The sequence below is a fragment of the Mustela nivalis genome, assembly GCF_964662115.1.
Source record: "Mustela nivalis genome assembly, chromosome: 10".
Taxonomy (NCBI): Eukaryota; Metazoa; Chordata; class Mammalia; order Carnivora; family Mustelidae; genus Mustela; species Mustela nivalis.
This window is the reverse complement of record NC_139029.1, coordinates 17596515-17612249: the sequence shown is the minus strand read 5'-3', so window position 1 is coordinate 17612249 and position 15735 is coordinate 17596515. Positions and strand designations below refer to the sequence as shown.

The following is a 15735-nucleotide window of genomic DNA, read 5'->3' as shown; positions in this document are numbered from 1 at the left end:
CCTTGTAGCTAGAGTCTAAACTCTGGAGTCAGACAGCTTCCATTTTAGCCACATGATCTCAAACAAGGAGCCTGTTTTTTCTGTGCTTGCTTTCTCACATATAAAATAGGGATAATCATGGGGCCACCTTCAGAGTTGTTACAGGAATTCACTGAGCATACAGGTAAAATACTAAGAATGGTGCCTCAGAGATAAGAATTGCTCAATAAACTCTGGTCATTATTGTTTTCTGCATAATAACAGCGGCTGATTTTTTTATTCTTGTTGTTTAAACTCTTTGGGTTTTCTCCAATAGTTTCAGGACATAAGGAAAGACCCAAAGACGCTGGATACCTTGCCACATCTAAGTTCACATTTTTCTTATTTCCAAACTGATTTTATAAAACTGCAAGAATTCCTGGTGGAGGAAAAAGTCTGAATATCACTGCTGCGCATTACTGAAGGGTAACTGTCGGCATTTCATGAGTGGCTCAGGTAGATATGGGGCTTAGGGGGGTCAGTAGGAAGAGACAGAAAAGGAACAGTCCTACAATAGACTGTCCTAGAATAGAGTAGTTTTTTAACCTTTTTTTTTTGGATTAGGGACTTCTTTGAAAATCATGAAAGCCATATAAAGCCTAGAAACAAGCAGAAACAGCAGTGTCTTGTCTACGGAAATGTCTGGTGCTTTCCCATCTTTAGAACCCTCCACAGGATGATGGTTAAGAATCCCTGATGCAGGGCGCCTGGCTGGTGCAGTCGGTTAGGCATCCTACTCCTGGTTTCAGCTCAAATCATGATCTCAGGGTCCACGCTCAAGATGGAGTCTACTTGAGATTCTCTCTCCCTCTGTCCACCCCCCAACTCTCTCTATTTAAATAAATAAAATCTTTATTTAAAAAAAAAAAAAAAAGAATCCCTGATGCAGAGCATAAAAAGAAGATTTTGGGGGGCGGGGTGTAGAGGGGGTGGTAGCAGTGGCAAGGGTGGAAGGCTAAGGGTAGGGAAAACAGCAGGCCCTTAGTACCCAGAAAGGAATGAACATCAGAAAAGATCATTAATAAAAATATTGAGGTTCTCAGGGGTTTTAGTAATCGCTTAATTTGTCATTGCAGCAGAAGGATAAAAAATGTTAGGGCTTCTCCTGCATACCTCAAATTTCATCATGCATAAGTTCTAATAACACTAAGTTAGAAAGACCTATAAAATGCACTTAGAAACAAAATTTTAAGGAGAAAAGGCTTTAAGCAGGCTTTCACTGAAAATAACTGTTAGAAATACAGATTTTAAATGAACACTGTCAGGATTATGTAACTAAATCTACTTGAGTCACAGTTCATTAAAGGGGAGTTGGTGGTAGTTAAAAAAAAAAATCAGTGTATGTTCCCAAGGTTGGTAACAACAAACCCGTGTTTTGTTATTTTTCTCAGTCTCGTTCTTCATTTTATGACATAACATGGGGGAGGGGCACTGGACAGGGTAAATTAATCAACTAAATATAGTAAATAACATAAACAATTATAAAAGAAGAATTCAGGGGCACCTGGGTGGCTTAGTTAGTTAAGCGTCTGCCTTTGGCTCAGGTCATGATCCCGCAGTCCTAGGGATCACACCCATCAGACACCCTGCTCAGTGGGGAGTCTGCTTTTCCCTCTTCATCTGTCCCTCCCCTCCGCTCGTGTTCTATTTCTTACTCCCTCTCAAATAAGAAAAACCCTGAAATAAAAAAAAATAATAGGATAAAGAATGTAAAAGAAACTTACCCAAAAAAGATAAAGGCATTTTGAAAAAATACAGCAATTCCAGGGTATACGATGGCTTTTTCTGTAAAAAAATAGTTGTAATATTCAGAGGTTCATGGTCTCAAAACATTTAGTTTCTGATACACTGGTGAATAGCAAGTTTCCTGCCTTACATAATTGAATTTTCTGGTAAACATGGTTGGTTCGAGTATTAAATGACGTAATACATGTGACAGAGTCTAGCACTGGTGTAGTAAGTGATAGCTCCCTCCCTTCATTTCACAGATATTGAGCAAGTGCGTACCATGTTCAGCACTGTAATGTGCTGAGAATATGGCAGTAAATAAAACAGGCAAAACTTTTTTCATCTTCATGAAGCTCAACGTAGAGAATAAGTAAGTGAGGAGAAAAAATAAAGCAAGAAAAGGTAAGGGAAGTGCAATGAATGATGACATTTTATCCAAGCGGTCAGGAAGACCTCATGAGAAGGGGACAGTGATGAAAGGACAGGCAGGAAGGGCGGGCAGCCCCACGCAGAAGCAGCAGAAGAGCAAGGGCAGCAAGCCAGGGGTGGCGGTGGGCTGGCACAGAGAGGAGTGGCCGAGTGGGCGACAGAGAGAAAGCAGGACACAGATCAGAGAAGAATGAGGGGTGGGCTGGAGGGTGTGCGGTGCAAGACCACATGGAGCCTTGCAGTCACAGGGAGGGCTTTGATTTTCGCTCTAAGGGAGATGAGAAGCCACTGGAGGGTTCTAAGCAGGAAAGTAATGACATATTTTAATAGGATTCCCCTAGCTGCTGAGCTGAGTAGATGAAAGGAGGTAAATGGAGAAACAGAAACCAGTGAGGTAGCTGTTCCAGGAAATCAGACAAGAGACTAACAGATTTAACAAGGGTGGTAGCAATGGAGATGGTAAAAAGTGGTGGGATTCAGGGGGTACTTGGCTAGCTCAGTCGGTAAAGCATGTGACCCTTGATCTAGGGGTTGTAAGTTGGAGCCCCACACTGGGTGGAGAGATTACTTAAAACAAAAACCAACCAAACAAACACACACACACACACACACACACACACAAAAACTGTATTTTAAAAAAAGTGGTGATGGGTGGCTCAGTTGGTTAAGAATCCAACTCTTGATTTCAGCTCAGGTCATGATCTCAGGGTAGTGAGATCAAACCCCACATCGGGCTCTCTACTGAGTGTAGAACCTGCTTAAGATTCTGTCCCTCAGCCCCTCTCCCTTCCCACCCCCATGACTGTGCACAAGGACGTGCCTGTGGGCTCTCTCTCTTTCAAAGAAAAAAAAAGTGGCGGGATTCAGGATATATTTTAGCAGCAGAATCAACAGGATTTGCTGATGGACTGAATGTGGGGTACAAGAGAAAGAGAAGTATCATCTCTGATAAGTTTTAATCCCCCAGTTTTTGACCTGAACATTTGGAGGGACAGAGAAACCATTAGCTAGGATGGGCAAGACTGCCAGAACATTTTCTTCTAATTCATCCCAGATTGAAGTTGAAATCCTCATAAACTTCTACTACTGGAGCTATCAATGATTACTCATTAATTGACAAACCAAGCATGATAAGTAGATGAATTATCAACTATTTCTCAGAATCGTTTTAAATTAATCTGATTACTATAACAACTGGTTTGCAGAAGCTTCACTACCTCAAGGCCAGATTAAATTATTCCACATTAGTGTAACTACTAGCACTAGAATGGCTCATAAAGATCCTATAGAAAGGCAACTTATAAAATTAAAGATCTCCTGCTAATAATTCTTAAGGCATAACCTGGCTCCAGAAGTCTTTAGAAAAATACCAAAGTTTTGTGAGATAAACACATTTCTACAAAAAGGGGATCTGTATCAATAGTTGCATCTGGGAGAGAAGAATTATCAATAATTTTATTTTCTTCTTTGAGCTTTTTTTTATATTTTCAGTATTCTACAATGAACAAGCACTATGGAATTCACATGATAAAAAAGTAACATTTTTGTTTTTAAAATATGATGGTGATAAAGATTTTGTAGCAGCAAGAGAACTACTTAGGATATCATGTAAAATGTAAAAACCTAGGTTCAAAATTTTATTTATTCTATAACTACACAGAAACATAAGAGACCAGAGGAAATATACCAAAACACTTAAAAACAGTACATTATTATAGTTTCTTTCTTTGCTACATTTTTGGGAACATGGCTTTAGTAATAAATTATATAAGCAACAATAACAAAAATACATATTAAAGTGCCTATCATTCCTGTCTGTAAGACTTAAACGATCTTAATAAAAATTCAGGAAACCCATAATTTTAATCCAAGAATTACATTCTGTTCAAAGAAATAAAGGGTTAAAACTTGGGCTAGATTAGATCTCTGCTGGTTTAGTTTTTGTAGATCATTAATACCATACTTTTACTGTAAGAAGCAGAGTCAATTTTACCTGGAACAACAAGGGGTTTTCATATTTTTCTGGGGTCTGTAAAGGTGAGATTTCAAACAGGGATCTAAAAGCAGGCCTCTTCCTACAGGCCTTGCTTGACACTGGCCTTCCACAGCAGACGTATGTGAACTGTTAATTTACTCGCTATTTAAAAGGAGATGATGTCATAGGACAAGGGAGGCTTAGCTAAATACATTTTAATTCTAGGATGTTAGAGCTTTCTATGGATATCATTCACCATGTCAAAACTTGCCAAATAGCTAGAGAACATATATATTCTGCTTCTGAGGTTTTGGGAAGCCAAAGAGAAGCAAGGTTTGGAGCTGTGTCCCATTACTTCCAGGCTCTAGATCAGAAGAAAAAATACAGAAGAAAGGAATAGTAAAAACATACCAAATAAACAAAACAAAATACTGATAGGGTGAAGGGAGTTCCCAGGCATAAATGCTAGCAGCTAGTAGCTGACCCATCTGTATGAAAAAAAAGCTTTGCTCTAAAATAACCAACCCTCATGCACAACTTCAGTATTCCATCAAAGTAAAACGTAAACTGTTTTCTCTTACCTTTAGCAACATAGCCTCCAAAGAGAATCCACATAGATGCAATCAGAGACCCAAATGCCAGCATGAATCCAATGAACAGCCAAATGCGAGCCCCTTAAAAGAAATAACATTTTACCCGCATTTTTTCTCATATGTCAGCTGAGCCAGTTCAATTAACTTTTCAAAAGGAAAGCAAAAACCAAAACAGAAAAAATGTGTAGTTGCCATTTAAAGTCTAAAATAAGAATGGAAGATGTGCTGAATATCTTTCATGAGTGCAGACGTTGGCCTTTTTCTTGTTGGCTGGTCTGTATATTCTAAGTGCCTATAATTAATCTCCTTAAATATGTATACTGAGAAAAATTCCTCAACCATCCTATAAAAAATCTCACAAAATATGTTTTAACATATTTACAGGCTCATTCTCCATATATTTTTAGAAACTGTACTCCAAAACTTAAACTCCTCCAAGAGAATTTCCAAGCAATAACATAGGTATACTTAACTAAAAATTCATATTCAGTGATATGTGAATCTAAACATACTACCATACTTCACTTCCAGGTAAGTCAGGCAGTGAAATAAATTCAAACTAATGTGACTGGCACTTAGGAAAGCCTCATTAAAATTATGTTAACAGAGGAGGACAAATTTTAAATCACATTTATAAAATATTTATGACTTGCTATAAAATAAACAGTCCTTAGACTTCCTAAAATGAACTGAGATGAGTTTAATTAGCATAAATACATTTTAATAAAATAAAAGCACTGCCTTGTTCAATAAACCAAACAGAATGCTATATTTAATTTCTGATTTCATCTCCAAAACATGAAACAAAAGAAGAGTTAAGAAATAATAAGCTGGGGCACCTGGGTGGCTCAGTGGGTTAAAGCCTCTGACCAAGGCTCAGGTCATGATCCCAGTGTCCTGGGACCGAGCCCCGCATTGGGCTCTCTGCTCATTGGGGAGCTGCTTGCCCCCCACGCCCCCCTCTCTGCCTACTTGTGATCTCTGTCAAATAAATAAATAAAATCTTTAAAAAAAAAAAAAAAGAAATAATAAGCTGACAGTCACAGATGTAGTCTTAAATACAACTGGCTCTCGATCCCCAAAGCTGTGTTGGCTAACAAATTTTAGTTACAGATGTGGTGGCCATAGTCGAGTCCTAGCCCTCGCTATTACTAGCTTATTATTATTAACACTAACTGCTACCATTCATCTATTTGTTTATAGTTTATGATCATGCCAGATTAGTGTTTCTGTATCTCTTCTACAGAGACGGTGAACCAAAGAAAGTATAGATCAGGGCTGACTACTGAGGTTTCTCCTGTTTCATTAAAAAAAAAAAAAAAGACAGGGGCGCCTGGGTGACTCAGTGGGTTAAAGCCTCTGCTTTCGGCTCAGGTCATGATCCCAGGGTCCTGGGATCGAGCCCCACATTGGGCTCTCTGCTCAGCAGGGAGCCTGCTTCCCCTTCTCTCTGCCTGCCTCTCTGCCTACTTGTGATCTCTCTCTGTCAAATAAATAAATAAAAATCTTAAAAAAAAAAAAAAAAGACAGAAAAAGAAAAAAAAGTCACTTGAATTCTGCCCATTTTTTGTATGGATATAATATAAGTTTATCACTTAAATTGTTGAATCAATGATCCCTCAAGTCCTTGTGTAAGCTGGACTCTCAAGGAAGCTGTGCCACACACATCCTGTACTCAGCCTACCTCACCCAGGTGCGTGGCAATGGAGGCCAGGGGACAGGAGCTGCTAAACTGAGAAGGAACGGACTCAGTGAACCTACGCACCAAAATTCTATCATTCTACTCAATTTTGCGAAATGAAAAGAATTCCGGAGGTTGGTTACACAGCAATGTGAATGTACTTAACACTACTGAACTCTACTCTTAAAAATGGTTAAGAGGGTAAATTTTATATTGTATATTTCAAAACATACCCAAATTACTACGATTCTGAACTATTTCAAAATGCGAATCCAATCAAATAAAGTTGACAAAAAAGAGAAGAAAATAATTTATATGGTAAAACTTAAGGTCCTATAAAGTCTATTTTGCACTTACACTCTTTATTGCATACTGTCCTTTGCTTTATACTATATACATTTATATCTACATTTTACTGCACAAGCTATAAACTCAAGACTGCATACACTGTGCTCTACAGCCAACCTAGATTGTGACTTGTACCTTATGCCTTGAAACCTATAACTTCTGCTCTAGATGTACTTCCATCCTATCTCTGATCTGACGGAGTTAGAATGATGGCCCTGCCATGTATATTCTCACTTTCAAGGATGTATAGTAAGGCGCTGTTTACGCCTATTTACCTGTTTGACCCAGGCAACCTTCACTGTAACTGTCACCTCGGACTTGTCCATTTGATACTGCATTAATCCTGTATGAATAAAATAAAGCCAAGATATCACAGTCTTTGACTCCAAGAGAAAATACCCATGACATCAAATTACCAGATACAATAAACTAGAGTACCTCAAATTTAAGGTTAGGCTTCATGAGTCTTGAGTAATGGGTTCAAGTAAACTTAAGTCCCTTCAACCACATCCCTCTAAGCAGCGGGGATAGTCCCCAGACCAGCAGAATCATCACCTGCGAACTGATTAGGAAAAAATTCCCCAGCCCCAACCTAGCCGAATAAGGCAGAAACTCTGGGTAAAGGGCATAGCAATTTGACTTTTAACAAGTCCTTGAGGTGATTCTGATGCTTGGTAACATTTGAGGGATAATTTTTCAAGATTATATCTCACCTGTTAAGATTTGAGAGTGAAATTCTCAAAATTATGCCTTGCTGAAATGGAATAATCCTGCCTAGCTTTTCATGTGTACACAGGGGACATACTCAACATGTAATATGCATGCATGACAAAACACAGAGACAGAAAAGTCCCTAGACAATCCAAAAACTACTTAAAATTGGCTTTGGAATGCATTTTTTGTGATAATTCTATACTAATATCCAATGTTTGGAGAAATTATATAGTAAGCAAAACAATAACTTTTTACTCTGAAGTTATTATCAAAGTGATTCAAGTGGTAAAATCTTGTTTTTTGATCCCCGATGCAGGTTCCAAACAGAGGAAGTCTTTTGCTGACTCTCACAGAGTACTATTCTAAATTGAGACAGACTTGCTTTCTTTAGAAGTATCCTTTCAAAAATTTAAATAGCATGGGAGAAAAAAAAAGAAAAAAAGAAATAGCATGGGAAAATGTTCACAATATATTATGTTAAAAAGTTTAGAACTTTATACATATTTTATATATATATATGTCTCAATTCAATTGTGGGTGTATGTGTATGTGTCTACCACTACAATGGAAGCTTCGTTGAGGGCAAGGGCTGTGTCTATCTTGTTTCCTATTTTTATTTTCAGTGCCTACCATATAGTAGTAGGTGCCCAATAAACATGCTGACTATACTACATGCACCCTGACTTTTTAAATAATAATATGAAGTCTTAATTTATTCATTCAAATCTAAGTTTTAGAATGATCAAATGATCTCTGTATCAACCACATTATTTGGCAAACAAATACATTTTAAAACAAGCTTTGTATTTAAAAAAAAAAAAATGCAGATGTTCTTAGGTTAGTGTTTCTTTGCTCCTGTTTTTTCCTTGCTGAGCCATCTGCCAGTCCTTCTCTGCAAGCTGACCTTTAAACCATGTCCAGTACATTGATGACATTGAAAAATATGAACTCTACTCAACTATACGAAAGACATTTTTATTGTGTGACAATCTATGTTAAGTAGTGTCACGAACAATAATGCTTACATCAGGAAGGCTATGGTTGCTATAACACCACAGGCATGGTATGAGTGGTTGAACTCTTCCATAGTTGGATAAATGACAGCTGCATCTATGATAATCCACCAGCCTGTAAAAAACTAAAACAGACATAAAAAAGCAACACTAATGAGAAATTACAGTAATTTCATATTATCATCTAAAAAGAAAGCAAAGTATTAAAGTGAAGAGATCCCTTGAGCTCGCTTCAGCAGCACATATACTAAAGTGAAGAGATCTCTTCTAATGATTTTTTTTTTTAAGACTTTATTTTTAGGGTAGCTTCCGTGGCACAGTGGGTTAAAGCCTCTGCCTTCGGCTTGGGTTGTGATCCCAGGGTCCTGGGATCGAGCCCCACATCGGGCTCTCTGCTCAGCAGGGAGCCTGTTTCCTCCTCTCTCTCTGCCTGCCTCTCTGCCTACTTGTGATTTCCATCTGTCAAATAAATAAATAAAATCTTAAAAATAAATAAATAAATAAATAAATAAAACCCACTATTTACAGCATATGACAACATAAAAGTATAAAACACAAAAATCAGATGCCCTGAGGGATTTGCAATGTAAATAAAAATTTTATACTACAAATTACTTCTAGGCAATACACTTTAGTGAGAGCTTCCTGTGTGGTTTTTTCTTTTGTTTTTGCTTTTTAATGAGATTGAGAAGAAAACTAACTCTGGATTATGAAAAAATACAATCATATCTCTCCACTGGTTCTGACCTGTTTCTTTCTTAAACACTTCCTGGTGGGGCACCTGGGTGGCTCAGTGGGTTAAGCCTCTGCCTTTGGCTCAGGTCATGATCCCAGGGTCCTGGGATCGAGCCCCGCATTAGGCTCTCTGCTCAGTGGGGAGCCAGCTTCCCCTCTCTCTATCTCTGCCTGCTTCTCTGCCTACTTGTGATCTCTCTCTGTCAAAGAGATAAATAAAATCTTAAAAAAAAAAAACCAAATAACACTTCCTGGTATCTTAACAGACTCATAAAAAGGAGGCATTATCCATATAATGAATAAATGTATAAAGCATACTATCTTATATACGATTTTTAACATACATTTAAAGAAAACCAATCACTCTACTAATCATTTTTCAAACCGTAATAGCAACTCTTAAAATGGAGTTATTCTATCTCCCTCATAAACAAAACATCAACGTTTATTAAAATAAATTTTGTGGTCAAAGATAAAATAAATAGTACATATTTAAAAACATCTTACAGAATTCAAAACACATAAAAACAAACACAACAAAATAATGAAGTCTCAAATTATCAATGACACTTACTAGAACACCAGCAGCAATGGAAGCAATAGTATTGCGCTTTTCCCCCCAGTCAATGCATTCTGAGCATCTCAAGCCTTCTAGAAATCCAGACATTTTTTTTCAGGTCACTTAAAAAAAAAAAAAAAAAAAAAAAACTCCATTAAAGTACTTCTATTTACTTACTTCAAACATTGAGTTATGTTCCCTGAAAATAATTAACAGTTCAGGAATAATTTAATGAAAGTCAAATACTTTATCTTGGCTACACAAACTTTTTCAGAATATTTAATTTTTGATCAATTTCCACATTAAAACCTTGGAAAACAAAATCTGTACTCATTTAGCTTTTTTTAAATTTATAGTTTTGGTATATTTAAGAAATATGAACAAATGTGGGTATCCAAATATGAAAAAATTTTATAATGGTTATTAATTTTAATTCCAAACTAAGTTATTATGTGATTTTAACACTTACAATACAGGAGCACTAACATGGAGGAGAGAAAAAAGATAAACTTTGGCTTAGTTACAGCATGCACTCAGGTGGAAAAATATTTGTCTTGGGAATTTACACATTTTAAAACAGAACATGTGTTTCTTCACACTCAGGCACCTGGGTGGCTCAGTGGGTTAAAAAGCCTCTGTCTTCGGCTACGGTCATGATCTCAGGGTCCTGGGATTAAATCCCACATTGTGCTCTCTGCTCAGCAGGGAGCCAGCTTCCCTTCCTCTCTCTCTGCCTGCCTCTCTGCCTACTTGTGATCTGTCTAATAAATAAAATCTTAAAAAAAAAAAAAAAGAAATTAGACACTGCACTGCAGGTCTTCTACTCACATCATTTCCTTTCACTTCATTATTTTTTCCAGAATCAATCCTGATTTTTGGTGTCATTTCTATATAAACAAGACCCATTTCATTTTAATATCTCTGTCTCTGATTCTAACAGATGTCTCCCAGTCAAAAGAAAGCACAAAATTGAAGCTAATATTAATTCAGACAAAAAAAAAAATCCACTGCTGAATTACCATATATGAATTACCACAGCCGACCTAACAAATTACATAAAGCATTCCTCAGAGCCTGGCTATGCAGACCCGGCCTAAGACACATCCGGAAACAATCTCTGTTTCAGAGTACTGAAAACGCCTGAATTATGTATAACTTGCTAATTATCAAGACACACCCAAACTCCTACAGAGAACCTGAATCCTTCTGTCAAGCTACTCTGTAGTCAGCAATCCTGATTGGCCAAAAACCATGATATTCTAAAAAAGAGCAAAGAGTCCAATCGTAACATCCCTTTTAAGCATTAAATATTAACACCTGGGATTATAACCAGTGCTAATATGCTCTGGAACCAAGCTCAGTTTTGAAAATTCGCCTTTAATTTTCCCTGGGAGGAAGCGCAATCCAGGATGTGTTACTTTCGGTTCATCCCTATGCCCCCGCCCCAACCATCCGTGTCCATTTTTCTTGGGTTTATCACCGGCACCCTGCTGCGCAAAGCCCGCCCCCAGACCCCGAGACCCCAGGTCTAGAGTGGTCGCGGGCTGAGAGGATGTGGGAACTCGTTCTAGCTCGGCCACCCCCCCTCCAAAAAGGAGCCCATGGGTGACAATCCCTCTCGGGGGCTGCTTCTCTAACACTCAAAAACGGAACCTCGGTGATTTCCACGGATCCCGAGACGTTCCGGGGAGGGGCGCCATCCGGTAGCCCAGCGAGATGCACACGCGGCCGTCCCGGAGGAAGCAGCCTAGAGAAGGGTCTAGAGAGACACAGCCCGAGCCCGCAGCCTCCCAGAGGGTGGAGATAACGACCCTGTCAGCACACCCCCGGCAGACAGCCCAGGGCCCGAGCCCTCTGGAGAGGCTGTGGCGGCGACCCCCTCCCCCGACTCCCGCCCGGCACTTACGTCCAGCCCCGCCCGTGCAGTCGGTCCCGGGCCCGGTGTCGCGCTGCGCCGGGCCGCCTCACTTTCTCCTAGTTTTCAGCCAAGAAAACAAAACAGCCACCGGCCACCGGGTACCCGGATGAAACAGGACCGCCCCCGGAGCTCGGTCGCGCATGCGGGGAGCGGGGCTGAGGAAGAGGCGCGGGAGGAAGAGCAGAGGGAGGGCCAAGAGCGGAGGGAGGGCCAAGAGCGGAGGGAGGGCCAGAGGGAGCCACGCCCACCGCGCCGAGGTCTGCGCGTGCTCCCGGCGCCGGCGGACGGACTGGGCTGTCTGGGACGCTCTGTCCGCGTCTGCACGTCAGGAGTGGTAGGCTGAGTGCACCCGTCCAGGGGAGGCGTGGCAAGTCGCTCTTCCTTTGAAAGGAAAGTGGGTATTGGGCCTTGGTATCCGTTCAGGGTGAGATGGTAAGTGTTCTAGTGCTGCGGTCGGCTCCTCAGTTATCTCAGGGTGACAGGACGAGTGACGGGTCACACGTGGTCCGAAAAGTGAACGTTCGCGGTACCCCCCTCCGCTCGGTTTTTAAGTCTTGTTTATTTTCTCAGCTCCTGGCCCCGCTCTCGCTGTAGCTCCGCCTCCAGGAGGGGTGGAGTCACCCCAAGGAGGCAGGGAGGTCCGGGGTGAGTGTCTGGGGTGCGGTGCAGTCTGAATCCCGGCGCGCTTCTGGGACTTGACCTTTTTTCCCCTTGGGGAAGGGCCAGATAATTTCCTTTATGAGGGCTTGTCTTGTTGTGCACTATAGGGTGTTTATTTGCATCCCGGGCCTCTGCTCCCTAGATGCCAGGGTCATTCCGGCTGTTGGGACGGCCACAAATGTCTCAAGAGACCAAATACCCCGTTTGCGGGAAGGTCATCCGGGTTGGAGCCGCTGTGAAGGAGACAGTCTGGGTTTTGGGGAAGTGAACCTTTTCAAAAGCTGGAAGCAATGAAGTCTTTCTTACATGAACGACTTGTGGACGGGCTCGCCCGCTCAAAACTCTCGGTCCCGCTCCAGCGGCTCGAGTCGGGAGGGGGTCGGAGTCGCAGCCGGCCCCCGAACCCGAAAGAAGGCAGCGGTTGAAGGAGGAAATCCAGGAAGAGATCGCATAGCAGAACCCCGTTTTGCTTAAGTTAAAGGTTGCATGGGTCATTTGTCGTGAAGAGGGATGCAAGGTTCACCTCTTTTGCATATGAGGCTACAGTATTTGAGTAAGCTAGGAGCCAAGATTATGTCGTTTAATTTCTTTGATTTCCTTTGATGCGTAACATCTGTAGCTTTGTGCTTTTGAAGGGGGGGAATTGGCTGATTAGTAGGCAAAACTGGACAATACAATCCATATAGCCTATTTTTAAGTGGACGTCGTTCTTACCCCTCAAGGTTAAAGATTATGACTGTTAAATGGCTCGGGGTTGGGTGGGGGTAATATACTGCAGGCAGTTCGTAGAACCTTTTTAAAGCTTTTAACGACTTAAGGTTCGCTTAGCAGGTCTGAGCAGCCTGTAACAAATCTTGCCTTCGGCTTTTTTTTTTTTTTTTAAGATTTCATTTGTTTATTTGACAGAGGGAGAGAGTGAGAGAAGGAACACAAGCAGGGCGAACAGAACAAAGAGAAGCAGATCCCTGGAATCATGACATGAGCCGAAGGCAGATGCTTAAGGACTGAGCCATGCAGGTGCCCCTTGCCTTCAGCTTTTAGGTCAACTAATGACTAGGAGGAAAGGTATTAACTTTTCCTTTCTCTCTCTCTCTCTCTCTTTTTTTTTCTCTGCCCCTCCCTTTTTTTTTACATTTACTTTAGTTAACAATGTATGTCAGGTATTTTGTAAACATAAGTAATCACCTTTATGTTGCTTTTATAATAAAGTACATGCTTGATTTGTCATTCTTAGCCTTCTTGGAATATGTTGGAGTGCTTGTTTTTGTCTTTTCTACATACATCGGAGCTATTAGAAATAGCAAAAGCCAGCACAGCTGACTCTTTGGGAATAGCCAACCTTGACTTGCTAACTGGTCTCAGAACTGTTCTTGTAGTTAAAGAATGGAATTTTGGAACAGGTATACCAAATAATGCAAAGTTTTAGATAAGCCAGATTTATCCAAACAGAACCTTCCCCAAAAACTAATTCTGGTTAACTGTTTTTATTTGATTTACCTTACACTACACTTCTCAGAAAGTCTAGCTAAATTTAGCTTGTTTATGTCAACATAGCAGATCTGAAAATACTAAACAAGCTCTCACTGGTGGAAATGGGACGGTGATCAACCCTATTTTTGGTGACCAACCACACCAGATTGGGACTTGTCCTGAAAGTCCTATGTTACAAGAAACTCTTCCTGGATGTGAAGTCCTAGTTTTAGCAGGGAGTGCCATAGATTGGGGGTAAGGAGGAGATACAAAACCCATATTATGCTCCCCGCCTAAAAGGAAAACAACAGTGACAGATGAATCCAGTGATTATCTGCCTTCTATTAACTGTTGACACTGGCAGCCATGATTTGTGGTTCACAATCATGTATCAATTGTAGCATCCTTTCAGAGCAACTTAAATTCTAATCATGAGTGTTAACACTTGTGCTTTGGAGGGAGATAGCGTTGGTTTAATTTCTAACTTTGTGAATATTGTGCCATGTTTTCTAAGAATTGAGATACTGAAAATGAGAGTGAGTACAATATCAACATCATGACCCAGACAATAGCAAAAATAGAAGACTAAATGGCTGTATTATTTTAATGACAGATGGAAGGACACATACAACTAGATTAGGGAGGCAAATGATCCAAAGTGAGCATACTGTACAATCTGTGAGTGAAGAATTTGGGGTTGGGCATGGTGGAAAAGGCAATAGGAGAACGTGGACACTGAGCACCACAAGTCTGGAATGAGACAAGCAAGTACTTTTGAATCAATGAAAAGTCTTCATCTCCCAAGAAGACACCAGTGCTCAATCAAAAATAGCAGTTCACCTCAGGTCATGATGTCAGGACCAAACCAAGGGTTGAGTTCTACGCTGGGCGTGGAGCCTACGTAAGATAGATTATCTCTTTGCCCACCCACTTCACAGGCTTACGGGGGGGGGGGGGGGGAGCTCACTCTCTCTTAAAAAAAAAAAAGAAAAAAAAAAGCAGCTGCTGAATTAGCAGGGGCATACCACAGAAATGAACAGGCGTTATCTTTTGGCTCCCTTGATTGCTCTTTGAAACTGGGTAAAGTTACATTTCCAGATTCAGAGGTTGTAACTAAAACATCCTGTGGGCAGGTTCCTGGGTGGCTCAGTTGGTTAAGCAACTGCCTTCGGCTCAGGTCATGATCCCAGAATACTGGGATCTAGTTCGCGTCGGGCTTTCTGCTCTGTGGAAAGACTGCTTCTACCTCTCCCACTCTCCCTGCTTGTGTTCCTTCTCTCGATGTGTCTCTGTCTGTCAAATAAATAAACAAAATCTTTTTAAAAGCGGGGGGGGGGGGGTTTGATCACAGCTGTATTGGCCCCTTACAGCGTAGACTTGATTCTGTAAGATCTTACCAATAATCATACCTTCTACAGTATATCAAATGATGTGTTACATCATAGCAATAAAACTGTTCCCCCTAGCTCTTAGGTACTTTGATTTTAAAAATTAAGTTTCAAATTGTCTTCTTGATGGCTATGAAGATTTTAATGAAACCTTAGAAAATAATAAGCAAAAGATCAACCAAACAATACAAAAGCAATACAAACTAGATTTGGCTCACCTATCCGCATATTCAGCAGATAGCATAGATGTAAATTTCAGCAAATTCCATTCAGTCTATAAACTTCTTACCAAAGAAAAAGAAAACATCTCATCTGGGGTACCTGGGTGGCTCAGTGGGTTAAGCCTCTGCCTTTGGCTCAGGTCATGATCTCAGGGTCCTGGGATCAAGTCTTGAATCGGGCTCTCTGCAGGGGAGCCTGCTTCCTTCTCCTCCTCTCTCTCTCTGCCTGCCTCTCTGCCTACTTGTGATCTCTCTCTGTCAAATAAATAAATAAAATCGGGGGAG

At 40.6% G+C, this 15735-nt stretch overlaps 2 protein-coding genes across 3 annotated transcripts in view; one reads left to right on the top strand and one right to left on the bottom strand.

The window, feature by feature from the left end:
- The window catches only part of TMEM50A (transmembrane protein 50A), a 15510-nt gene extending 3674 nt beyond the window's left edge, over positions 1–11836 (bottom strand). Inside the window, exons 1-6 of one of the 2 annotated variants that reach the window (XM_082684723.1) lie at positions 11658–11836; positions 9809–9958; positions 8512–8624; positions 7048–7115; positions 4732–4824; positions 1743–1803 (exon numbers count right to left, since the gene is read on the bottom strand). In XM_082684723.1, coding sequence (XP_082540849.1) covers positions 1743–1803; positions 4732–4824; positions 7048–7115; positions 8512–8624; positions 9809–9901 — 428 coding nt within the window. In that variant the 5' untranslated portion in view covers positions 9902–9958; positions 11658–11836. The remainder of the gene's footprint in view (positions 1–1742; positions 1804–4731; positions 4825–7047; positions 7116–8511; positions 8625–9808; positions 9959–11657) is intronic. The other variant, XM_082684722.1, reaches the window with a different exon arrangement.
- Positions 11837–11951: 115 nt separating this feature from the next.
- The window catches only part of RSRP1 (arginine and serine rich protein 1), a 28942-nt gene continuing 25158 nt past the window's right edge, over positions 11952–15735 (top strand). The window contains exon 1 of the transcript XR_014299198.1: positions 11952–12143. The gene's annotated coding sequence lies outside the window, so the exon portion shown is untranslated. The remainder of the gene's footprint in view (positions 12144–15735) is intronic.